This window comes from Aquarana catesbeiana, linkage group LG08, assembly GCF_042186555.1.
Source record: "Aquarana catesbeiana isolate 2022-GZ linkage group LG08, ASM4218655v1, whole genome shotgun sequence".
Classification (NCBI taxonomy): domain Eukaryota; kingdom Metazoa; phylum Chordata; class Amphibia; order Anura; family Ranidae; genus Aquarana; species Aquarana catesbeiana.
Window position 1 is genome coordinate 142,102,812 of NC_133331.1, and position 27,065 is coordinate 142,129,876.

Sequence of the window (27,065 nt, forward strand, 5' to 3'; positions counted from 1 at the left end):
AGACATAAAAAGTTGCAATGACCGCCATTTTATTCCCTAGGGTCTCCGCTAAAAAAAAAAAAAAAAAAGTTTCTAGGTTCTAGCAAAAAAATTATGATTTTTACATGTAGGAGCAAAGTACCAGAATTGGCCCGGATGGCCAGTGGTTAAGAAATAAGTAATTGTAATTTTGAAATTGATTTTGGCAACAAGTCTCAAAAAAAGTTGGGACGGCAATGTTTAACACAGTGTAGCATCTCCTGTAAATGTCTGGAAACTGAAGAGACCACTTGCTGCAATGTTGGAAAAATTATATTGTCCCATTCTTGCCTGATATAGGATTACAACTGAGCAACTGTCCTGGATCGTCTGTCATATTTTTCATTTCAAGATATGCCAAATATTTTCAGTTGGAGAAAGGTCTAGACGGCAGGCCAGTTAAGCACCCGACTCTTGTACTACAAAGCCATGCTGTTATAGATGCATTGTCCTGCTGAAATATGCAAGGTCTTCCCTGAAAGATGTCATGTGGATGGGAGCATATGCTGCTCTAAAACCCAGATACAGGCGGTCCCCACGTTACAAACAGGATGGGGTCTGTAGATTTGTTCTTAAAGAGGAGTTCCCATTTTAAAAACAAAATTAAAAGTCAGCAGCTACAAATACTGCAGCTGCTGACTTTTTTAATAATCGGACACTTACCTGTCCCACTGTCCAGCGATGCGGGGGATAGAAGCTCCGCATGGCAAACGTGGGCGCAGGCTGTGGCTCCACAGCCGGGCACCCACTGCGCATATACGAGCGGCGCCGCGTGTCGTGATTGGCCACTAAGTCATCTGGGACCTGCAATGTGTCCCAGATGATTGACAAGAGGGAGGGGGCAGAGCTGAGCCCTTCCTGCGCCGAGGGGAAGTGATGTCACCAGCCCAGGCACTGAAGGAGGCAGACTACGAGGGACCCCCTAGCAACAGCCATTTAAAGGTGAGTAAAAAATTTTTCCAAATGGGTTTTTTTTTTTTTTTTTTTTTTTTTTTTTTTGGAACATTCATTCATTTTTTTTTTTTTTTTTTTTTCGGCGGAAAACCACTTTAAGTTGAATCTGTAAGTCAGAACGGGTACTTTAAAAAAAAAAAAAAAAAAAAAAGTAGCTCCAGCCAAAACTGTTTTTAAGCTTTTTGGATAGCTTGGGGAAGGGTTACCACCCCTGCAATGTTTGTTTTGCTGTTTGTGCCCCTGTTCAGAAGATTTCACCTCACTTTCTGTCCCAATAACAAATGGATTTTGAAAATTTTGGGCTGTTGTGGAAACAAGGATTGGTGATAAAGAATCAGTGGAGACCCCTTTTTCCCATAATAACTCTTACAGGAGTGAATTTCACTTCCTAGGGGTAGATATCCTCTTACTTCCTGTTGTCTCCCTCCGTTTGTAAGTAGGATTCGTTTGTAAGTTGGATGTTTGTAACTAAGGGACTGCCTGTAGATCTTTCAGCATTGCTGGTGCCTTTCCAGATGTGCAAGCTGCCCATTTCATACGCACTGTGTACCCCCATACCATCTGAGATGTACACCTTTTAATGCTGGTAACAAGCTGTGAGATCCCTCTCCTCTTTAGTCTGGTGGACACAGCACCCATGGTGGCCAAAAAGAATGTCAAATTTTCTAATCACAAAACAGTTTTCTACTTTGCAACAGATCATTTTAAGTGAGCTTTGGCCCAGAGAAGACGGCGGTGTTTCTGGATTATGTTCAGATATGGCTTCTTTGCATAATAGAGCTTTACCTTTCATTTTTGGATGTGAACTGTGATTAGACATAACATTTTTTGAAAATATTCCTAAGCCCATGCAGTGATGTCAATCACCGATTAATTCCTGTTTTTAATGCAGTGCCATCTCTGAGGGCATCAAGTATTGCATTTCGGCCATTTCCTTTGTGTGCAGGGATTTCTCCAGATTCTCTGAATCTTTCGATATTATGTACTGCAGATGATGATATATTTAAAGTCTTTGTAATATTATATTGAGAACATTATTTAAAAAATTTTTGACAATTTTTAGAGGCAGGTTTTCACAGATTGAATCTCAGCCCATCTTTACTTTTGAGGCAGTCTGACTCTCTAAGGCCTCATTCACACGAGGCAGATCCACTCAGCTCTGTCCGCCAGCTCAGCAGGAGATCCCTCCATTGATCTCCGCTGAGCAGCCGACGGATGACAGGTCCGTCTCTGCTCACTGAGCGGGGAGGGGCCTGTCAGAGCGCCGCCGATTCCTATGGAGGGATCGGACGAAATTGGACAGCATGTCCGTTTTCATCAGATCTCATCCGATCCTGTGAATGTAGGGCCATATGTCTGATTTTAGCGGATCGGATGTCAGCGGACATGGTAACCGCTGACATCTGTCGCTCCATAGACCTGCATGGATCGTCTGTTCAGGTTGGCCTAAAAAAAACTTGACAGGCGGACCTGAACGGTCCGTTCGCGTGAAAGGGGCCTAAGATGCTTTTTTTCATACCCAGTTATGTTGCTGACCCGTTACCAATTTGTTCGTACCACTTGCTTTGCCAGCTTTTTTGAGACGTGTTGCTGCCGTCAATTTCAAAATGACCTTTTTTTTTTTTTTTTTCTTAGAGTACATTTTCTCAGTTTTAAACATTTTTGATATGTTTTCTATGTTCTTTTGTGAATAAAATATGGGTTTATTCGATTTGCAAATCATTGCATTCTGTTTTGCATGTAGATTTTACACCGCATCCCAATTTTTGGGGGGAATTGGTTTTGTAATACTCGTCTACTTCCCTTTACTATTCTCACTGCCAGAGCCATATCTTTTCTTCTCTCTTTTTTTTTTTTCCTCACACAATTTTAAATTGATAATTTTAGGACTGAGGATTAGTTAAAGCCCCCAAACAGTATATAGATTTTCTTAATGTAGAGACCCTGGAGAATAAAATGGTGGTAGGTCACAGTCTTCTATTGAATGTACACTGAGCTGTGCAGCAATTTTAGTGCACACAAATGCACTATTACACAATTTTAGTGAAATTAGTGAGGTAGAGCTGAGTAAATAAAGTACCAAACATGTGAAGGCTTAAAGTTGCGAGCACTCGTGAAACTGTGACAAACTTTAGTACCCAAAATCACCAATGGTGTATAGTGACAGGTTCTCTTTAATGAGACTTCAGAGGTCTATTAGATCCCTGATGTCTCCCTAGCATTCCACTGAAGCTAATGGAGCAGAGATCACACTCCACTAACTTATACCTTGGCCACAGCAGCCAGGGAAAGGGACAGCAAAAACCAGAAATGGCATAACACGCATGGCATCCAGGCTCCTATTGGCTAGAAGAGGTTGGAGAGCAGACATTCGCTGGTTTGCCACCCATCTACCTGGCAACATCGTCATGTGGATAGTGGTGCATGGGATGAATGGCAGAGGGGGGTTGCATATTCTAGTGGCCTGTGGAAGTGACAGTCAGCTTGTGATGTTTGCATGCTACAACAGCCAGAAATATGTATAAAACCCCCTGCTGCTGCCAGCATTTGAGATATGTCAGTGGTAGTGAAAGGGTTAATACTATTGCAATCTTCTTTAGGATTTTCTGCAGCGGTTAAAAAATACTTCTTTTGTTACTATCAAAGCACAGAGTAGGTCCTTGCTCACCTATCTGAGGCTTTTCAAGAGATGGTAGACAAAGAATTGAAGGTTCATTGCATTGGAAATAGGTTCTCTGAAAGGAACTGGCATCTTGTTGCATGCTGATAAGTAAATGCAGTATTTTCTGTTTGGTTATTTACAGGTGTTTTGAATTGCCTTCACTATAGACTAAGCTACGTCTCCCTGGGTCTAGTGGTGGATGCTGGGTTTTACTAGAAAAAAAAAAAAAGGATTTTACAGGTTTTCTTTAACGGACAAGACTGTATATATTTAATCCTAATCTTCATTACTTTTCTTTCATTTCAGGTGGATATCCAGCAGGACCTGCCCCTGGACAACAGCCTGCAGTAAGTATCTTTACTATCCTGTCTCTGCAGAGGAGCATTGTCTTCCTTAGCAGCATTACCTAAACCACGCCACACATTACAATGTGACTAAAATTTCCTTTAGATCTGCCATTAATTATGCAGTGCAAGGGGCCTTCCTGATTGGATACAGATCGATTAGCTAGTTTGATTGAAATTATTTTGGGTAAAACTAAAGTTGATTTTACAAAAATTGTGAATCCGGATAATGTGTGTTGAGCTAAAAGGCTAAATCCCTCCTTTTGGGATCATGCTTCATATTACACCCATATTTAGGGTGTAACATAGGGCAATGTACAGCCCAGAGACCCGCAAATAGAGAAACTACAAGTCCAATCTGCCACCGCAGCACAGGAATTGGTAGATCTTAAACATCCACCTAGTATTTCTGGCCATGGCCATCTTGAGTAAGGGCAAATGATTAACAAGTTAAGGACCAGGCCTTTTTCTGACATTTGTTTACAAGTTTAAATTAGTATTTTTTGCTAGAAAATTACTTGGAACCCCCAAACTTTATATATATATTTATATATATATATATATATATATTTTTAGCATAGACCCTAGAGAATAAAATGGCGGTCTTTGCAAGTCCCTTTTAAGGCCGTTAGGCAGAAGTGGCATCAGACGTCGCTTTGGTCCTCCAGGGGTAGAGTCGAGTTGGGGCCATGTTCCCCCTTGACTTCCTGCCCGTTGCTCCACAGCATTGGATCATTTTCACTGCTACCGATGGCTCTGGTAAGCGGGGAAAACGACCGGGAAGCAGCATGAGGGGACACCTCTCCCACTGCCCATAAAACTGATCCAGTGTCAAATCCGCCGCCGGAACCACTTTTATGTCCCACTGTTTAAAAAAAAAAAAAAAAAAAAACGGGGTTATGGCAGCTAGCTGCTGCCATAACCACAGTATATAATGTCTAACTAATGATGTGTATATGTATGTGTATATATATGTATATATGTGTATATATATATATATATATACACACACACTGATCCAGAAGTGGTTAATGTAGCATTTACTTCCTGGAATCCATCTGTCCTTAGCCCAGGCATGCAGGCAAGAGGGTGTGCTTAGCTGAGAAAACCCCTTCTCCCTTCTTGAAGACTTCTGGGATGTATTACATCATTTGCCTAGCTCTGGGATCCAGGCCGTAACTGAAAAAACATAAAAAAATAAGTTTAAAACAAGTAAATGTGATCCTTCCTATCTACTGTGCCTTGAAAAAGTATTCATACCCCTTGAAATTTTCCACATTTTGTCATGTTTGAACCAAAAATGTAAATGTATTTTATTGGGATTAGATAGACCAACACAAAGTGGCACATAATTGTGAAGTGGAAGGAAAATAATAAATGGTTTTCAACATTTTTTACAAATATCTGAAAAGTGTGGCATGCGTTTGTATTTAGCCCTCCTGAGTCAATAATTTTGTATAACAACCTTTTGCTACAATTAAGCTGCAAGTCCTTTTTCGGTATGTCTCTACCAGCTTTGCACATCCTAGAGAGTGATATTTTTGCCCATTCTTTGCAAAATAGCTCAAGCTCTGTCAGATTGGATGGAGAGCGTCTGTGAACAGCAATTTTCAAGTCTTGCCACAGATTCTCAATTGGATTTAGGTCTGGACTTTGACTGGGCTATTCTAACACATAAATATGCTCTGATCTAAACCATTCCATTGTAGTTCTGGCTGTATGTTTATGGTCGTTTTCCTTCTGGAAGGTGAACCTTTGCCCCAGTCTCAAGTCTTTTGCAGACTCTAATGGGTTTTCTTCTAAGATTACCCTGTATTTGGCTCCATGCGTCTTCCCATCAACTCCGACCAGCTTCCCTGTCCCTGCTGAGGAAAAGCATTACCAAAACATGATGCTGCCACCACCATGTTTCACGGTGGGGATGGTGTGTTCAGGGTGATGTGCAGTGTTCGTTTTCCGCCAAAAAGTTCAATTTTGGTCTCATCTGACCAGAGCACCTTCTTCCACATGTTTGCTGTGTCCCCCACATGGCTTCTCACAAACTGCAAATGGGACTTCTTATGGCTTTCTTTCAACAATGGCTTTCTTCTAGCCACTCTTCCATAAAGGCCAGATTTGTGGAGTGCACGACTAATAGTTCTGTGAACAGATTCTCCCACCTGAGCTGTGGCTCTCTGCAGCTCCTCCAGAGTTACCATGGGCCTCTTGGCTGCCTCTCTGATTTAATACTCTCCTTGCCCGGCCTGTCAGTTTAGGTGGTTGGCCATGTCTGGTTAGGTTTGCAGTTGTGCCATACTCTTTCCATTTTCGTATGATGATGAGATGTTCAAAGCTTGGGATCTTTTTTTATAACCTAACCCTGCTTTAAACTTCCCCACAACTTTATCCCTGACCTGTCTGGTGTGTTCCTTGGCCTTCATGATGCTGTTTGTTCACTAAGGTTCTCTAACAAACCTCCTGAGGGCTTCACAGAATAGCTGTATTTTATACTGAGATTTAATTACACACAGGTGGACTCTATTTACTAATTAAGTGACTTCTGAAGGCAATTGGTTCCACTAGATTTTAGTTAGGGGTATCAGAGTAAAGGGGGCTGAATACAAATGCACGCCACACTTTTCACATATTTGCAAAAAAATTGGGAAACCGTTTATCATTTTCCTTCCACTTGACAGGGGTTTTTAAACTAGGTGATGGGGGGAGGGTCCAGAGGTAGAGATAGTTTGCGCGGAACATATTCCAGAGGGTAGTATTGAGGGCATTAGTGGTAGGTTGACCAAAGCACATAAACCCAAGGCAAGTATAGTAGCAAGTCCTAGTTGCAATCTTGGAACACCCAATAAGAGGATAATATGTGACCGGTCTAAACTACATGGCATGTTCACCAATGCCAGGAGCCTGGCGGACAAGATGGGTGAACTAGAGATACTGTTGTACGAAGAGGATTTGGATTTTGTGGGAATTTCAGAGACCTGGTTCAACAGCTCTCATGAATGGCTGGCAAACATTCAAGGGTATACCCTTTATCGCAAGGATAGAGAGGGTAAAAAGTGGGGAGAGGTATGCCTATATATCAAGAATAATGTACAAGTGAATGTGAGAGATGACATCACTAAGGGAGCTAGGGAGGAGGTGGAATCCTTATGGGTAGAGCTCCAAAGGGATGAAGCTAAGGGGAAAATAATACTGGGAGTATGCTATAGGCCCCCTAACCTGAGGGAGGAAGGGGAGACAGATCTCCTATCACAATTTGGATTAGCAGCAAGGATGGGAAGTGTTATCATAATGGGGTATTTTATTTATCCAGACGTAGACTGGCCGGAGGGAACCATCATCTAAGGCTCGCCAGTTCCTAAATGTCTTGCAGGACAATTTTATGGGTCAGATGGTAGACACACTAACTAGAAATACAGCATTACTGGATCTACTGATTACCAACAATACAGACCTGATCATGGATGTGGAAATTCGGGGCAATTTAGGTAACAAAGATCAATTGGCTTCAGTACAAATCACACAAAAAGGGAAATACAAAGACACTGGATTTCAAAAGAGCCAACTTCCCTAAACTACGAACCTTGCTAGAAGGCATAAATTGGGATAAAATCTTTTGAACAAAGAACACGGATGAGAGATGAGTTTGCTTTAAGAGCATATTAAATAAAGGCATTAGCCAATGCATCCCATTGGGTAATAAATTTAAAAGAGCGAACAAAAGTCCTGGATGGCTTAACTCCAATGTAAAAATACATATAAAAGCAAAGAAGAAGGCCTTCAAAAAATACAAGGTTGAGGGATCATCATCAGCATTCAGACTTTATAAAGAATGCAATAAAGACGGCTAAGATAGAACATGAAAGACACATAGTGGAGGAGAGCAAAAAGAAAATCCCAAGAAATGCTTTAAGTATGTAAACAGTAAAAAAGGGAGGACAGACCATATTGGCCCCATAAAGAATGAGGAAGGACATCTGGTTACAAAGGATGGGGAGATGGCGAAGGTATTGAATTTATTCTTCTCAGTTTTCACAAGGGAATTGGGGAGCTTCAGTAACCAAAACTGCAGTGTTTATCCTCACGACACATCACAGGAAGCACCGCCATGGTTAACAGAGGACAGAATTAAAATTAGACTTAAGAAACTTAACATTAATAAATCACCGGGACCAGATGGCTTGCACCCGAGGATACTTAGGGAACTCAGTAAAGTAATTGCCAGACCATTGTTCCTAATTTCTACTGATCGCCTACTGACTGGAATGGTACCAGCTGATTGGAGAAAAGCAGATGTAGCACCAATATTTAAAAAGGGCCCAAAATACATCTCTGGGAATTACAGACCAGTTAGCCTAACATCAATAGTATGTAAAATCTTGGAGGGGATGATAAGGGACTACAAGATTTTAGTAATGAGAACGGTATCATTAGCAGTAATCAGCATGGATTCAGGAAGAATCGTTCTTGCCAAACTAATCTACTAACCTTCTATGAGGAGGTGAGTTGTCAGCTAGATAAAGGAAGGTCCGTAGACGTTGTGTATCTGGATTTTGCAAAAGCATTTGACACAGTTCCCCATAAACATTTACTGTACAAAATAAGGTCCGTTGTCACGGGCCATAGGATGAGTACATGGATTGAGAACTGGCTACAAGGGCGAGTTAAGAGGGTGGTGATAAATGAGGAGTACTTGGAATGGTCAGGGGTGAGTAGTGGGGGTCCCCCGAGGTTCTGTGCTGGGACCTGGAGGATGGGGTTAACAGTTCAATCTCTGTATTTGCAGAGGATACTAAGCTAAGCAGGGCAATAACTTCCCTGCAGGATGTGGAAACCTTGCAAAAAGATCTGAACAAATTAATGGTGTGGGCAACTACATGGCAAATGAGGTTCAATGTAGAAAAATGTAAAATAATGCGCTTGGGTGGCAAAAATATGAATGCAATCTATACACTGGGGGGAGAACCTCTGGGGGAATCTAGGATGGAAAAGGACCTGGGGGTCCTAGTAGATAATAGGCTCAGCAATGGCATGCAATGCCAAGCTGCTGCTAACAAAGCAAACAGAATATTGGCATGCATTAAAAATGGTATCAACTCCAGAGATAAAACGATAATTCTCCCGCTCTACAAGACTCTGGTCTGGCCGCACCTGGAGTATGCTGTCCAGTTCTGGGCACCAGTCCTCAGGAAGGATGTACTGGAAATGGAGCGAGTACAAAGAAGGGCAACAAAGCTAATAAAGGGTCTGGAGGATATTGGTTATGAGGAAAGGTTGCGAGCACTGAACTTATTCTCTTTGGAGAATAGACGCTTGAGAGGGGATATGATTTCAATATACAAATACCATACTGGTGACCCCACAATAAGAAAAAACTTTTTTGCAGAAAAGAGGTTTAACCTTAAACTACGTAGAGGGTTCTTTACTGTAAGAGCGGTAAGGATGTGGAATTCCCTTCCACAGGTGGTGGTCTCAGCGTGGGGCATTGATAGTTTCAAGAAACTATTAGATAAGCACCTAAATGACCGCAACATACAGGGATATACAATGTAATACTGACATATAATCACACACATAGGTTGGACTTGATGGACTTGTGGCTTTTTTCAACCTCACCTACTATGTAACAATTATGTGCCACTTTGTGTTGGTCTGTCACATTAAATCCCAATAAAATACATTTGTTATGTTTTTGGTTGTAACATGACAAAATATGGAAACATTTTCAAGGGGTATGAATACTTTTTCAAGGCACTGTATTTACTAATGTTAGCAGCATAAGGATTAAAAATAACCACTGTTGATTTGAGAGAGTGAAATTCCGCTTGAAGGTCTATACCTCGGTACAGACTCGGAGCTGGGAGAAGAGTTGCAATGCTGTGCAGACTCCAATGCAAAAACCTAATAAATTCACATTTTTGTCTCATTGATCTGCTTATATGGTGTACATTTTTTTTTTTTTAAATATTAGGCATTCTCTTTTTATGTCTTATGCATAAACGTGGGTTTGCTGGTATTAATCAGAGAAATTTTAGTGTTTGACCAATTGGGCTGTGTATCCGCCATTTTTAGAATTTGAAAATGAAACATATGCTTTGGCTGTGCAATAATGGCAGACAGTATTCCTTCTAATTGGATATTTATACTTGAGCTTCCCAAACCCCAGTTAATCAGTTAGTGGATTGCTAGTTAGTGTCTACAGCAGCAAAAAATTGATGAATGAGCTCAAAAACAGCAAATGAAAAATTGGAAGTATATTTCAATTTCCATTTTCTTTATATAGAGATGAGTATTACTTATGTGAACTTCTGTTTTCCACTCATGGGGATGAAAAAAAAACTAATAGAGGAGTGATGACTGATGATAGAGACCTAATGACATGATTATATTGTTGTGAAACCTACAGTGGATAAAAAAAGTCTACACACCCCTGTTAAAATGTCAGGTTTCTGTGATGTAAAAAAAAATGAGACAAAGATAAATAAATTCAGAACTTTTTCCACCTTTTAATGTGACTTATAAACTGTACAACTCAGTTGAACAACAAACTGAAATATTTTAGGTGAAAGGAAGTAAAAATAAAATATGGTTGCATAAGTGTGCACACCCTTACACTAATACTTTGTTGAAACAACTTTTGATTTTATTTTTTGGGTATGAGTCTATCAGCATGGCACATCTTTACTTGGCAATATTTGCCCACTCTTTGCAAAAACACTCCAAATCTGTCCGATTGCGATGGCATCTCCTGGGCAGAGCCCTCTTCAGATCACCTCACAGATTTTCAATCGGATTCAGGTCTGGGCTCTGGCTGGGCCATTCCAAAACTTTAATCTTCTTCTGGTGAAGCCATTCCCTTGTTGATTTGGATGTATGCTTGTGGGTTGTCATGCTGAAAGATAAAGTTCCTCTTCATGTTCAGCTTTCTAACAGCAGCCTGAAGGTTTTATGCCAAAATTGACTGGTATTTGGAACTGTTCATAATAGTTTTCTTCCTGTCTTTTCATTAATTTTGGAGGGACGCCCAGTTCTTGGTAATGTCACTGTTGTGCCATATTTTCTCCACTCGATGATGTCTGTCTTCACTGTGTTCTATGGTATATCTAATGCCTTGGAAATTCTTTTGTACCTTTTTCCTGGCTGATACCTTTTAACATTGAGATCCCTCTGATGCTTTGGAAGCTCTTTGCAGACCATGACTTTTGGTGTAGCATGCGACTAAGAAAATCAAGTCAAGAAAGACCTAGAACAGCTGAACTTTATTTGGGGTTAATCAGAGGCACTTTAAATTTAAATGATGGCAGGTGTGTACTGACTCCTATTTAACATGAGTTTGAATGTGATTGTTTAACTCTGAACACAGATACATCCCCAGTTATAATAGGGTGTGCAGACCTATGCAACCACATTATTTTTTTTAATTTATAATTCCCCCCCCCAAAAACATTTCAGTTTGTTGTTCAACTGAGTTGTACAGTTTATAGGTCACATTAAAGGTGGAAAAAGTTCTGAAATGATTTATCTTTGCCATTTTTACACTGTATATCGATATCTCCACATTTGAACTGCAACATGGGCAATATACATGTATCGCATGTATATATCTATCCCTTTACATAAATGTGATTATTATATTGTAGGTCAGTGTGCAGTATCAGGTATGTTATGCACTGATAAGTGCTTTGTGCTGTTAGCAGATAAAAATATTGCATGTTTTTTATTTTGTTCTATAACAAGTTTATTAAAGTGGAACTCCAGGCAAAATGTTAAATGCATGGCATATATGTGATCAGCCTTGCTTGCCAAAAGATTAATAATTCTGTTTTGCCATTCTTGTGTTTTAGGTACCCCACCAGATAGTAGAATTGGCTGCAGCACCCCCATAGACCTTTCTGTAGGCTTCTAGTTGGACAATACAGACTAGTCTAGTACTTGGCCCATCTGTGGCTGGGCAAGGCAGGAGCTGCAATAGCACATTTCTTGAGAGGTTTTTAGGTTTAGATAGACAGCATTATGCAATGAAGCAGACCCTGACTTTTTAAAAATGCTGCCCCTCCCCCAGTATGAACCCTGCTGTGTAGGGTATTACCTAAGTGCAGATATCAAAACCGATACAGGTAATGTACATCACCAGCTGTATGTTAACATACATGTAAGGTTATAATCTGAAAACTAAAATATTACTAATTTAATGCTGTCTGCAGTAGCTAGCACCTCCTGAGTGTATGTGGCCAGGTCAGCTTTTAAACACCCCAAGCACTTACTGAGTAGTTGGGTTAAGAGCCTGGACCTGCCCCCTTCTGTCTCCTAGTCTCATTTGCCTCTTTCTGTCATTGGTGCCCTAACTGGCTGGTAGTAAAGCTCAGGGGTTGGTAGGGGGCTGAGTCAGGCTGCCAATGCTTTTGTTCCTGGAAGTATCTTCTCTCTCTCATATTAACAGTTCTTTCTGCTCACCAGGGGTACTTGGATCAAAAAGATAGTTGACAAGCAGGCAACTGGTAAATGTTCAGCCTCTGCTGGGCTTTCCATGTGTGTTGTGCACCATATTGCTAGAAATCAATGCCGCTCTTTAGACCAGGAAACTAGCTGTGCTGCTATCTGTCGCCACTCTACTCCAGCATACACATTGGATTTAGAATGCAACACTGGCAAATTCCTTGTTATACTAATATTGTCCTGTAAACGCCTCCCCAGGATGTATTGGAAACATGTGAGAATGACCTACTGTGCAGTACAGAAGAAGCAAACTTTAACACAATGTAGGCACACCCACGCTTAGCCTGACTTCTTGTCCTAGGGGATAGAATCACACCAGCAATTTTTAAAAATGAACATTTCAAAATGGATGCATTATTTTATTTTTGCCTGGAGCTCTCCTCATAGCACACTGTTTTTTATTTTGCTAACCAGGATAGTAAAAATGTACTTGTATTGTGCTAATTAACTCATTTACAGTATGTGGCTTTGTGTAAAGCTAGTATATATTGCCATAACAAATGTCTGTTCATACCGAGTATAATTTAATTATATTTCTGTTGCCCTTAATTCTGCCTTATGTTGCCTTCACCTTGTACCTGATTACACTGTGATGCTTTTATCTTATTTTACCCTGGCATGAAGCTTGTTGGAGCAAGGTGATTGCATGAGTGTGTGCTGTGTTCACTGAAGTGCATTGCCCAGCTGTTCAAATATCATTCTATGCATGCACAACAGATATCACTCATAAACATTTCTTGAGGTGGGGGTGTTAGTCTGTAAACTTAATGTGCATGTGGTGCTTGCCTAACGGGGCAATTTTGGCATTTTTCACATAAGGAAAATAAAGTTCTAAGTGCTGTAAAAATTATCAGGCAGCTGTAAAGCTGGAGAAAAAAACAGTGCCAGTACTAATTGCAAAGATTCCACACACATTACGCTGGAAATCCCTAAAACTGAGATTGTCGCTGGCCACTATAAGACTCTTATGGTTTCAGAAGAAGATGAAAAGAAAGTAGAAGATGTACAGAAGTAAACTGATAAGTGAAAATGTAGAATTACTGTGTAGTGTACGCATACCCTAAAAACATTTTTTAAAGATGGGTTAAAATCCCTATTAAGTCATTTTGCTTTGTTCCACAGGGGTCATTTCCCTTCACCTCCTGTCCTGGGGATGTAACTGGAATTGACAAATCTCTTCACATTTGCAGAGGGGTGGTATAGCAGTGACTGACAGGCTTTTAGTAATCACTACTGATGCCTTTTTTTCCCTTTTAATTGCGGGGCTGCGCCAACATTTGACTTGCGATTACAGAGTGGCCTGTCAAACTCTGCAGCCAGAGTTAAAAATACATGTGTACAGCCCTGTCTGGCTGCATTGTTAGATAATGGTAACAATAACTGTAAGCGCAAAATACAGTGTAGTAAAAGGGATTAATAGTAATAAAAATCACTATTACTGAGTCTATATTATAAGGGAATCATAAGTCTATAAACAACTCATTAATCCAAGGGTTAAAAGTATAATGATGGGATGAAAAGGGCGGCTGCCGTCCTCAGAGAGCTGACTCTGTACACAGATAGATAAAAAGGGAGAACACTGGAAGCACCACCTAAGTGCAGTATTAAAATCAGGGCTTTAATTGCAAGACACACACACACAGCATCAGCTCCTTCTATCGGCCTGGGGTGGCAATGTTTCAGCAGTGCTATTTATATGTCCATGCTGTGGGACAACAAATCCTATTTACCAATCCTGTGTCTTTACAGATATGTCTGCGCTGGGATCTGTTGTCCCACAGCACGGACATATACAGTGGAGATGGAAAGTATTCAAGTATATCAGACCCCCTTAAATGTTTTACTCTGTTATATTGCAGCCATTTGCTAAAATCATTTAAAGTGGAGTTCCACCCAAAAATGGAACTTCCACTTTTTGGATTCCTCCCCCCCTCCGGTGTCACATTTGGCACCTTTCAGGGGGGAGGAGGGAGCAGATACCTGTCTAATACAGGTATTTGCTCCCACTTCCTGGCATAGATCACCGCAACGCTTGCGGTGACCTACGCCACTTCCGGCGCCTACACTCTCCTCCACTGCTGTATTCTGTGAGACACAGAACACAGCAGGGACCAGAGAGGATGTGCAGTAGGGAACCAGGAAGTGAAGCCGCAAGGCTTCACTTCCTTATTCCCTTACCGAGGATGGCAGCGGCAGCCACCGAGAGCCGAAGGACGGATCGGCTTTGGCTGATGACATCGCGGGCTCCCTGTACAGGTAAGTGTCCATATATTAAAAGTCAGCAGCTGCAGTATTTGTAGCTGCTGGCTTTTAATATTTTTTTTTTCAGCGGACCTCTGCTTTAAGTTCATTTTTTTTTCCTCATTAATGTACACACAGCACCCCATATTGACAGAAAAACACAGAATTGTTGACATTTTTGCAGATTTATTAAAAAAGAAAAACTGAAATATCACATGGTCCTAAGTATTCAGACCCTTTTCTGTGACACTCATATATTTAACTCAGGTGCTGTCCATTTCTTCTGATCATCCTTGAGATGGTTCTACACCTTCATTTGAGTCCATCTGTGTTTGATTATACTGATTGGACTTGATTAGGAAAGCCACACACCTGTCTATATAAGACCTTACAGCTCACAGTGCATGTCAGAGCAAATGAGAATCATGAGGTCAAAGGAACTGCCTGAAGAGCTCAGAGACAGAATTGTGGCAAGGCACAGATCTGTCCAAGGTTACAAAAAAATTTCTGCTGCACTTAAGGTTCCTAAGAGCACAGTAGCCTCCATAATCCTTAAATGGAAGACATTTGGGACGACCAGAACCCTTCCTAGAGCTGGCCGTCCGGCCAAACTGAGCTATCGGGGGGAGAAGAGCCTTGGTAAGAGAGGTAAAGAAGAACCCAAAGATCACTGTGGCTGAGCTCCAGAGATGCAGTCGGGAGATGGGAGAAAGTTGTAGAAAGTCAACCATCACTACAGCCCTCCACCAGTCGGGGCTTTATGGCAGAGTGGCCTGACGGAAGTCTCTCCTCAGTGCAAGACACATGAAAGCCCGCATGGAGTTTGCTAAAAAAAACACCCGAAGGAGTCCAAGATGGTGAGAAATAAGATTCTTTGGTCTGATGAGACCAAGATAGAACTTTTTGGTCTTAATTCTAAGCGGTACCTGTCCAATACAGTCCCAACAGTGAAGCATGGTGGTGGCATCATCATGCTGTGGGGGTGTTTTTCAGCTGCAGGGACATAACGACTAGTTGCAATGGAGGGAAAGATGAATGTGGCCAAGTACAGGGATATCCTGGACGAAAACCTTCTCCAGAGTGCTCAGGACCTCAGACTGGGCCGAAGGTTTACCTTCCAACAAGACAATGACCCTAAGCACACAGCTAAAATAATGAAGAATTGGCTTCACAACAACTCTGTGACTGTTCTTGAATGGCCCAGCCAGAGCCCTGACTTAAACCCAATTGAGCATCTCTGGAGAGACCTAAAAATGGCTGTCCACCAACGTTTACCATCCAACCTGACAGAACTGGAGAGGATCTGCAAGGAGGAATGGCAGAGGATCCCCAAATCCAGGAGTGAAAAACTTGTTGCATCTTTCCCGAAAAGACTCATGGCTGTATTGGATCAAAAGGGTGCTTCTACTAAATACTGAGCAAAGGGTCTGAATACTTAGGACCATGTGATATTTCACTTTTTCTTTTTTAATAAATCTGCAAAAATGTCAACAATTATGTGTTTTTCTGTCAATATGGGGTGCTGTGTGTACATTAATGAGTAAACAAATGAACTTAAATGATTTTAGCAAATGGCTGCAATATAACAAAGAGTGAAAAATTTAAGGGGATCCGAATACTTTCTGTCCCCACTGTAAATAGTACTGCTGAAACGCTGCCCCCCCAGGCTATAGAAGGAGCTGATGCTCCGAGCGCGTAGCCTGTCAGCCCATCCTCTCTTCCTGTGTCAGCTCCTCCGGATGTGATCTTGCGGCCCGTGACGTCACTTCGTGTGTTCCATGCTGGTTGCGGTCTCTTTCCTGGTGGCCACGGGACGTGCTGCGGATCAACCATCAACACAGCCACGCACTAGGAATCCCCCCCCCCCCCCCCCCCCCGGGCCACCAAAACAGATGAGCTTAAGTCCTTCTTGCTTCTTGTGTGTATGTGTACCTTGCCAATAAAGCCCTGCTTTTAATACTGCACTTAGGTGGCACTTCCGGTGCTCTCCCTTTTTATCTGGCTGCATTGTTAGGATTCAGGTGGGCAGCAATTGGGCAGCAAAACCTTGTTTTTTTTGTTTTTTTTTTTTTTTTTTTTTTACAGCCCCTGGGCACCTATGTGAAGTGAGGGGAATTCCCATGATAGTTGCCAAACTGGAACACGTGTCCTTTTTTGAATATTTTCTCTCACCCCCCTATTCTAGGTACAACTGTAAACTTTTAACATTTCCCATCACTGGATGACAGTGGTCACCAGTAACCAATAAACTGAATATGGGGGCACAGACACCAATAAAAACCTAAATGGTGTTCTAGCCTTCCTACTCAATACAAAACTAAACAACAGTATTACCTTTTTTATATAGTCTAAAAAGACTAAAAGTTTATATTTCCTTTGCAGCACTGCTGTTTTAAAGTAATACTAAAGTCTCATCTGTTATTTTTAACAAAAAAAAAAATGTAATACTCCCTCCTGTTGAGTGCCCCCACAGCGAGAAGCTAGCTATGGGGGCACCCGAGCCGAGCCGCAGGTCCCTGTGTCCAATTAGATATGGGGATGTGGCCCTGCTCCTCTCTCCTCATTGGCTCACTGGCTGACAGCAGCGGGTGCCAACGGCATTTCATTGCTGTCTCAGCCAATGAGGAGGGAGTCTCTCGTGCAACATTGCTGGATCGAGATGAGGCTCAGGTAAGTATGAGGGGGGCTGCTGCACACAGAACGCTTTTTTTATTTTAATGCATAAAATGCATTAAGATAAAAAAAAAACCTGCCTTTTAAATGCATTATCTTTAAGGTTGATCATGATATATTAGACCAACAGATCATAGTCTTTGTGCCAGTTGTCTGCTCATTCCTGCTCATAACACCTTTCATTGAATCCTGAGCAATAGATGTATAAAGGTACTTTTAGGTCTGTGACTGAAATGGGGATAACTGGGTTGTCTGCTGTTTTTATTGAGATTTATGGAGAAGCTGAACTCCAGGCAGACTGCTAAATACATGGTTGATATGCATATGTGGCATTGGTTTTACCTGTTAACCTGACATTTCTGTGCTGCAGTTAAGCCATACAGCCTGGTCACCTATCTGCCCTAACCTGTGACTGTACAGAGGAGGGAAGCAACAGGCGGAGTAGCTGATTCCTCTAGTCCAGGGATATGCAATTAGCGGACCTTCAGCTGTTGCAAAAAGTCCCATCATGCCTCTGGGTGTCATGCTTGTGGCTGTCAGTGTCTTGCTATGCCTCATGGGACTTGTAGTTTTGCAACAGCTGGAGGTCCGCTAATTGCATATCCTTGCTCTAGTCTGTCCTGCTAGCAGCGTGGTACTTGGCAAACCATGTGCATGCAACATGCTCAATTACTTTTTATGCTGGTGCTCCTTTTTCCAGTGGGGAATTTCAGTACATCCGATACCTTGACTTTTAATGCATACACTATATATTTCTTATTTGAATTTCATCTTACAGCGCCAAAAATACAGCGAAGATTGTTTGGAATTCACGATAACCTGTGCCCATGGTTTTTTTTTTCTGTTCAAGTGATGTCCATGTTTTTTCAGTGTGTTTTGAAGTAATGAGCACTGCACAATTACTTTTTTTTTTCACTTAAAATAACTGACACAAGTATACACAACAAAATGAAGTAGCTTGAAAAACAGTCCTAAGAGCTGTGCTTAGATGTGTTACAGATCACTTGCTGTGTATGTGTGTGAATTCTCAGTGTGACTTCCTTGTTTGCATTTTTTTTTTTAACATGTTTTATGTCTGAAACCATTATGTTATCATTTCCCCCTTCACCGTAAATGTGTGAGTCTCCTGACTTCTACATTTTCACTAGTCAGCTTGTAAGGGGTTTCAATTGTTGTTCATTGTTTTGCAGCCTTTTGCCTCAGCCATGACTGCAACCCAGGGCACCATCAGAGCTGCAGCAAATTTTGATGCACTGGCAGATGCTGAAAAGCTGAGAAAAGCTATGAAGGGGTTTGGTATGAATCTTTAACCTTTTTTTTACAATAAATATAAGTTGCTGCTCTGCTAGATTTTTATTTAATATATATTCCAGATTACCCAACAAGAGTTATTAAAAGAAGCAAGGTTAGGTGGGGTCACCAAAAACTTACATGTGGACAGGAACAGTTGGGAACTAGGAAGGGATATCCCACTGTAGCAGTGCTTACAGCTAAACTCAGTATGTCTGTTTTTGTAAGGTAGCATCCAAGAGAGTCAGACTGTTCCTCACAGAGCACAGCATTATGTTTCTCTAAGACCCCTTTCACACTGCAGTGCCACTAAAGCGCCGGTCCATTGTGCAGTGCTTTTTGGGCACTAGCGGGCCATTTCTTTTAAGGTCCTGTGAATGAAAAAAAAGTCCAATTTTGCGGCACGTTGGAAGCACTGCCCATTTGTTTCAATGGGCAGGGGCATTTTGGGAGCACTATTTATAGCGCTCCCTACACGCCCCAAAGATGCTGCTTGCAGGACTTCTTCTAACGTCCCACAACCTCACCGCCCGAGTGTGAAAGCACACATTGCAATGAATGGGAGGCAGTTTTTCAAGCACTTTTCAGAGGCTATTTCTAGCGCTAAAACGCCTGAAAACTGTCTCAGTGTGAAAGGGGTCTAACACTCAAACACCCCCTCCTCCACTCACCGGACCATTGCTTCTGTCAACAGGACTCATGCGCCTAGAACAACACTGGTGATTTAGGTGTTGGACAGCTGGAGACCTGAACCTCTATGCTCTGTTGAGCAGCGATCCCATTCTCTTGTGTGCTGTTAGGGCTCTTTCACACGGGCGGTCTGCTCAACGGACTCCGCTTTGCTCAGCAGGGGATCGATCCGCTGATCCTCGCTGAGCAGGCGGATGACAGGTCCATCTCCGCTCACTGTGCTGAGATGGACCTGTCAGATTTGATGAAAACGGGCCGCCTGTCCGTTTTTCATCCGATCCGCCAGACGAATTGATAATAGGGTCTCCATCCGTCTGGATTTCACAGACAGGATCGGATAGCCGTGGGTGTCAGCGGACACCGCTGTCACCGCTGACATCCACTGCCCCATAGGAGTGAGAGGAGGCTCCGATCAGGTCTGCCTGAAAAACTGACAGGCGCACCTGATCAGAAAGCCCGTGTGAAAGAAGCCCTAGGGACCTAGAGCAAGATATTGTAACCCTTACAGCAGATATTGCTTGCAAAGAGACCCTGTCACCAGCTTTCAAAGAAACAGGTGAAAGCGCAGAATAAAAAAGTATTCAAATGCTTATCTGCAGTGTTTTTTCTTTTTAATAAATTAACGTGCTGTGTGTCTCTGAACATGCTAGAAAAACAAACTAGTCAATTCCCTAACATAGCTCTCTCTTCTATGAAAATGTCTATTTTCTCCGGCTTACCCCTTTACCTCCCTACATCCTTCTTCCTTTTTTTTTTTTTTTTTTTTTTAAGCAACTGCCAGGAAAAGGGCAAAAAAAATACTATAGCATCACTTGAGTGACCACTGGGAGTCTGAAATCGCATCCAAGATGGCGGCCCCCAGCAGCAGTTCAAAGTACTGACTTATTTTTTCTTTTTACAGGAACTGATGAGCAAGCAATAATTGATGTTGTCGCTAATCGTTCTAGTGACCAGAGACAGAAAATTAAGGCAGCATTTAAAACGGCTTATGGCAAAGTAAGAAGTTGTTTTTGTCCCCCCCCCCTTTTTTTTTCTTTGCACGTGTGTGTTTGTGTGTGTATATATATATATATATATATATATATATATATATATATATATATATATATATATATATATATATATATATATATATATATATATATATATTATACCATATTGGCGTATAACACGCTCCCCAAGTTTAGGTGGGAAGTTTAAGGAAAAAAAACATTTAAATGCCCATCAATGCAGCCTGGTCAGTGTCCATCTGCAGCCTTGTCCATCATTGCAGCCTTGCCCAGTGTCCATCTGCTGTCTTGCCCAGTGCCTTTGCAGCCTTGCCAGCCTCTTTGCAGCATTGCCCAGCCGCTGCTTATTTAAAATTGGCGCCAATCTCCACTGACTGTGAGAGGAGCGAGCGGCGGCAAGATACACAAAGCCAAGTATACTCGGCTAGACTCTGCTCCTCTCGCAGTCCCGCCCATCTTCACTGATTGCGAGAGGAGAGGAACGAGCGGCGCCCAACAAACACATAGCTGAGTGTACTCGGCTAGTTTCGGCTCCTCTCGCAGTCCCGCCCCTGACTGGTAGAGCCGAGAATAGCCGAGTACACTGTGCATATCGCTGGCGCTCGCTCTGCTCACAATCAGCGGAGATCGGCATATAACACGCACCCACGATTTTCCCCTGATTTTAAGGGGGGGAAAAAAAGTGCGTGTTATACGCCGATAAATACGGTGTATGTGTATAATAAATATATATATATATATATATATATATATATATATATATATATATATATATATATATATATATATATATATATATATATATATATATAATGTGCGATCCTAACAAACGCTTTTGAGATAATTCCAAATTCATTGCAGGTGTATATCACATGCTTTTACATTCCCATAGTCTTGTATATGAAAAGAAGCCCTTCTGAAGCAAAGACCGTAAGCTCTGTGCTTTCAGTATTGAATCATACGCTGCTGAAATTCTGTATGAAAGCAGTAATTTCAGTCATTAATCATGGTTGTACCAAAGACACGTTTTCTCTTTTGTGCCTTCTTTCCTCCTCACTCCTGTCAGATTCCAGTCACTGCCATCTACCGAAACTGTTGCATTTGACAGTGCAATGACAGGGTTCGAGCTTTGTGCAGGCAAGGGGTGTGGTGTAATGTTGACTTGAAGAAAAGGCCTTGTATACAACTTGGGCCCACTATCTGAGGAGAGGAGCGCAGGGGGACCTTTTAAAAAGTTGTACCTGAGCATGTATTGAAGCTCACTGGTAGCTTCATGTTGCTAACCTGGTTTGGGCCTAATAAAGCCAACTTTCTTGCAGACCACTGCCAGCCAGGAGTCCTGATTGTAAACAAGCACTTATCAGCATTCAGCGCTATATTGCTGCAAGAAATAAGGAAATTGAAAGCAGGCAAACACGTATTTGTAATCTTACTGATGCATGACATTAAAACGCACACGATCTTCTCTTTGGGTACTACGGAACAGTTGCAGTCCCAATAAAAGGCATTTTAATCTGACAATCTTAAGTACGTTTTGTATGCAATTTATATATTATGGGTTTCCTACATGTTGTTGAAAAGATTTGCTGTATTTATTTGGTATTATAAGGGCACTTTCACACTGAGGCGCGGGGTGGTCGGCGGTAAAGCGCTGCTAGTTTTAGCGACGCTTTACCGTTGTTTTAGAGGTGCTCTTCAGCCGGTAGCGGGGCGGTCTTAACCCCTGCTAGCGGCCGAATAAAGGGTTAATAGCGCCGCTGCCCATTGATTTTGCCTGCTCCTAAAGCACCTCAGAGATGCTGTTTGTGGGACTTTTTTTTTTAACATCTCACAAGTACACCGCTCCAGTGTGACGGGAGAGGCGCTATTTTTAGTGCTATAGCGCCTGTAAAGCGCATCCAGTGTGAAAGTAGCCTAACAGGGAGCCTCCCTTCTCTTATTCATTCTTCTCTTCCTCCTACACAAATATTCCACATTATGCCAATGTGTCACTTGTCACAGAGGGCTTACAATATGTGCACCTCTTGCCATGTCTTGTTTAGAGAGTTGCATAAAATAGTTTTTTTGATTTATTTGTGCTTTGGTTTAAAGGATTTGATTAAAGATCTGAAGTCTGAATTAAGTGGCCATGTTGAAGAACTCATCCTTGCGCTGTTTATGCCTGCAACATACTATGATGCTTGGAGTCTGCATCATGCCATGAAGGTATTTGTGTTTTTATAGAAAACTGCAGCATTTAATGAAAATTACTGTATTTATCGGCGTATAACACACACCCCAAGTTTAGGAGGGAATTTTAAGGGAAAAAAAACTTTCAGGAGGGAAGTTGAAGGGAAAAAAACTTACATTTTAAATGCCCATCATTGCAGCCTTGCCCCAGTGCAGCCTTGTCAGTGCAGCCTTCCCCAGTGTCCAGTGCAGCCTTGCCCCAGTGCAGCCTTGCAGCTCACAGTTTGAAAATGGCGCCGCTCCCCTGTGATCCCCTGCGATCCTGAGCTTCAAAATCGCCGACCGCGATTTGAAAATGGCGCCGCCGGAGCCGAAATACACAGAGCCGGTCCTCGGCGGCTCTCGTTCACTTTTGGCTCCACTTGTAGTCCCGCCCGTGATGGGCGTGACTGTGAGCGGAGCTATCCGAACTTAGCCGAGTACACTCGGCTAGGTTCGGGCGGCGCTCGAGTGAAGCCGAAAGTGGCCGAGAAGAGCCGAGGACCGGCTCTGTGTATTTCGGCGCCGGTCTGCGATTTTCAAGCTCAGCATCACAGGGGATCGGCGTATAACACGCACCCGCGATTTCCCCCTGATTTTAAGGGGAAAAAAGTGCGTGTTATACGCCGATAAATACGGTATGTATAGTTGAATTCTGTAGGGTAAAAATTATCAAATTGTGCATGGCAAACATTTGACAGACTCAGTCAGGATTTCTGTGAAAGAAACTAAAATCATGAGGGACAAAGAGACTTATTATTTTCTCTAGTTTTACGAACTGGTGAATTTTGCATTTAGATGTATTGCTGGTGCTGCCTATCCGAAAATGTTTGCTTTATACTCCTTTTCTTCCTTCTCGCTACACAGCCATAAGATGGCTCCATTTAATATTTCCAGTACTGACCTTTTATAGTACAGAACTATCCCTAACTCTATAAAGTGTTTTTTGCTTTTGCGTGGGAGAAGCTAGACGCAAGCAGCTTAATACACCAGCAAGTTTTGTGACTTTACAGGCAACCTTCCCATTATGTTTTGGAGATGGGGAGGTGTTTTGTAGTACAGCAGGGAGCACCCTTGGCAGGGCTGATATTGATAGGGATTTTAGTAGAGGAGAAGCAGCTCACTACATGAAGGGGAGGATGTGTTGGTATTGCATACATATATTATTTTCTTTCTTTCTCTCCCCTGCTTCTAAATGTTATTCATGTTTACTCTAGGGTGCAGGAACCAAGGAGAGTGTGCTGATTGAGATACTGTGCTCCAGAACCAATGCTGAAATCAGAAACATAGTACAATGCTACAAGTCAGAGTTTGGACGGGACATTGAAAAGGATATCCGATCGGACACCTCTGGCCACTTTGAAAGACTGCTCGTGTCTATGTGCCAGGTTAGCTGATTGCTTGTTATCACAAATTATTTAAAGCATTAAAAGTTATAATAGGGCATATTTTAAAGCAGTGATTTAATGTGGAGTTCTAATCGTACCACTACACAGTTGAAATACATACTGAATATGGAGATATTTTACCTGCAAAACAAGTGTTTTTGTGCTACATCACAGGACACCCAGTGTGTCTTCATATCCATTAGGATATGGTTATGCTGCCATCTTCAGGTGATTTGACACTGAGGAAATCCCCTCACTGGCGTAACACCTCCCAGCCAGGTATAGCCTCGGTTTTTGTGTTTTAAAGTGGTTGTAATGGCTGCCTTGGTTTTTATTTATTTAAAATAAACATGTTTTACTAAATAAAATATTGCACAGAGTGGCCCTAACTCTAGGCTTCTCCTTTTCTTCATGTGCCACCATAGGAAGCCTCTGCCTATGGGGGCACACCTGTGTGGGCTCGCTCCTGAGTTGGGCTGTGTGCGTCTCTACACACCCAGTGAGACTCTGCCCCGCTTCCATTCCTTCACAATATTGGATTGACAGCAGCAAGAGCCAATGGCTAGTTTTTTCTCAAGATTCCATATGGGATTAGTAGACTGGCTTATCTGAATCTGTTGCCTACAGCTGTTGGCGAAGAGGCATGGTACCTGGATCCTGTACTGCACACACAGGGACTGCCTGTATCATTGCTGTTCAGCACTGGATCCTGTATAAAAAGTTTTTGTGCGATGATATATTGCCTGGTAGACCATTAGGGTGCTTCACAAGTTCAACATGGTGATCCTCAGTTGGGGAGTCCTGTCCCAAAAGCCCTTGTGGCAATCGCTTGCTGTGATGGGTAAAGTTTGGAACCCCCTTGAAAAAGATGGGAGACCTGCTACATGGACTGGGCAGTACCCCGTGGAATCCCTGTTATTGCTGGTATCTGGTAATAATGGTGGTAGGTATCCAGTCTTGCCCCCTAGTTCTTTTTACTCTGGGTTCCCCTCCACCCTCCTTTTTTTTTTTCATGGCTGTGGTGCTTAAGATGTATTTACACTGTGTTTTGCCTTATTTTCCTCCCAGCTGCTCTGAGCATCTGGCAGAGCTTGGTGGTGCTCTAGGAAGCTTTTGGTGCCAAAGGCAGGGGGTGGAGTGTTCCTCCTGTACCTCTCTGACAGGGATCCATAATGTGCATTGTGCACTGGTGACTTCACAAAAATGATACAGTTGAATGGCTGCTGCCATCTTGAATACTTCTTTATGAACTGGCCGGTGCTGGAGAGTCGAATCTTAACAGTCATTTCATCTAAGTACACAAGATTCTTGCCTTACTAAAGGGAGATTGGCACTGGTGGGAAATGATTAGTCCCTTCCTGTGGGTTCCAGCATGGGTGTCTGCTACCAGCACCTGCTCCTCTCAGATGTTTGGACAACTATATAGCAATTAGTTCTTCCCTTTTGTTGACAGGCCATAGCTTAACAATGGCAGAGAGTGGGAGATCAGGGAGCAGAGGATTCCCATATTCTTTTATTGGGTAGGGAGGAACCTGGATGCAGCTCACCCTGCACTATATCCCTTGGGAGTCAGTTCTGTGTGACTGATTCTCTTAATTTGATCTTGCCACTTATTCTGGTGACACCTTCCTTATGACACCAGCTTTTTGGATTGGACTGTCTTGGTCGCAAGCAGAAACGCTCCCCTTCTCGTCCTCTCCTTGTTAATGGAGGAGGAACCGGCTCAGGAGGCAACTTTTCAGGAGGAGGGGGTTGCCAAAAATTCCTCTTCTGAAGAATCTTGGGGCCAGGTTTTATTTTCGATACGAAACTGCTTGCTATTTCATGGGATTTCTGGGAGAAGTGGTCTGGACTAATTTAAAGTTGCTGATTCCTGAATCCTTGGCCCCTAAGGTCCACGGGATTAGGATCACGATGTCCACAACATCGTCAATCTTTCCCTGTACATCCTTATCTAAAGGATATGTTTTATATGCAGACTGGGCTCACTCCTAAAAAGGTGTTTGATCCAAAACAATTTTGTCAACACCCCTTGGAAAGTGAGTTCACCAAGTGGGATCAGTTCTCCCTAATGTATGCCTTTCTACCTTGTCTGTTTCGCAGGATTCAGGTGGAAGGTATCCTGGTGATTCTAATCACCCCAGCATGGCCCGGGGCGTATGTGGTACTCCAACAAACTTGTTGGCAGACGAACCATGGGCCTTTTCCAGATTGACTCAACCTGTCACAAGGTGTAATCTTTCATTGTTCTTTATAGCCATTGGCTTCAATAGCATAGCTAACAAGGGTGTCTCTTATTCAGTCATTCCTTCACTGCTAACAGCTAGAAGGGTGACTTCGAGGAAGATTTACCACAGGACGTGAAACTCTTCTGCTCTTCAGCTGCTGTACTAACTATGTGGTGTTTGTACAGTGATCTCCCCTACTGTGCTATTGTGTTCTGACAGGGCACAGACCCCCCCCCCCCCCCCCCGAACTCCTCAGCCAGTGCTCTCCACTGTTTGCTGAGAGTGCTGATCAGATGCCGATCAGCAGACCTTTTTTGGTCATGCCCCTTTTGACAGAAGCTGGCCTGGCTGCCGTACACACAGACCGAATGTCAGCCGGTTTCTATTGAACTGGCCGATGCTGCCCGATATTCAGCCCGTGTGCACGGCCCTTAAGGCTCTGTGAGACCTCAACTTAGTACTTTCTGTATTGCAGAAATCTGTATTGCAGAAATCTCCATTTGAGCCCATTCAGGATATTCCTTTAGTTCTGACACAGAAGGGTAGATTTCTGGTTGCTATTCCTTTGGCTTATAGTCTCAGAATCATCTGCCCTTGCATGTAGGGAACCATTCCTTCAGTGCTTTGGGATATACCTATTGTAATCGATATGAAGATACCAGGTCCTCTGATGTACGATAAAGAAAATTGGGATTTTCTGTTTACCTGTAAAATCCCTGTTCTTGGAATACATTGCAGGACACAGTGAATCCCACCCCTCTTCCTTTTGTTGTTTATGGTTTGCTTAAAAACTGAGACTATGCCTAGCTAGGAGGGGTTTATGGCTATGAAGGTGACAGCATAGCTCTACTGTAATGGATATGAAGATA

The 27,065-nt window shown here is 42.4% G+C and overlaps 1 protein-coding gene across 2 annotated transcripts in view; it reads left to right on the top strand.

Moving 5' to 3' along the window:
* ANXA7 (annexin A7) overlaps window positions 1–27,065 on the top strand; it is a 92,746-nt gene that overhangs the window by 40,093 nt on the left and 25,588 nt on the right. Inside the window, exons 5-10 of one of the 2 annotated variants that reach the window (XM_073596499.1) lie at window positions 3,941–3,981; window positions 11,613–11,630; window positions 18,573–18,678; window positions 20,264–20,358; window positions 22,464–22,577; window positions 23,798–23,968. In XM_073596499.1, the coding sequence (XP_073452600.1) occupies window positions 3,941–3,981; window positions 11,613–11,630; window positions 18,573–18,678; window positions 20,264–20,358; window positions 22,464–22,577; window positions 23,798–23,968 (545 nt within the window). The remainder of the gene's footprint in view (window positions 1–3,940; window positions 3,982–11,612; window positions 11,631–18,572; window positions 18,679–20,263; window positions 20,359–22,463; window positions 22,578–23,797; window positions 23,969–27,065) is intronic. The other variant, XM_073596500.1, reaches the window with a different exon arrangement.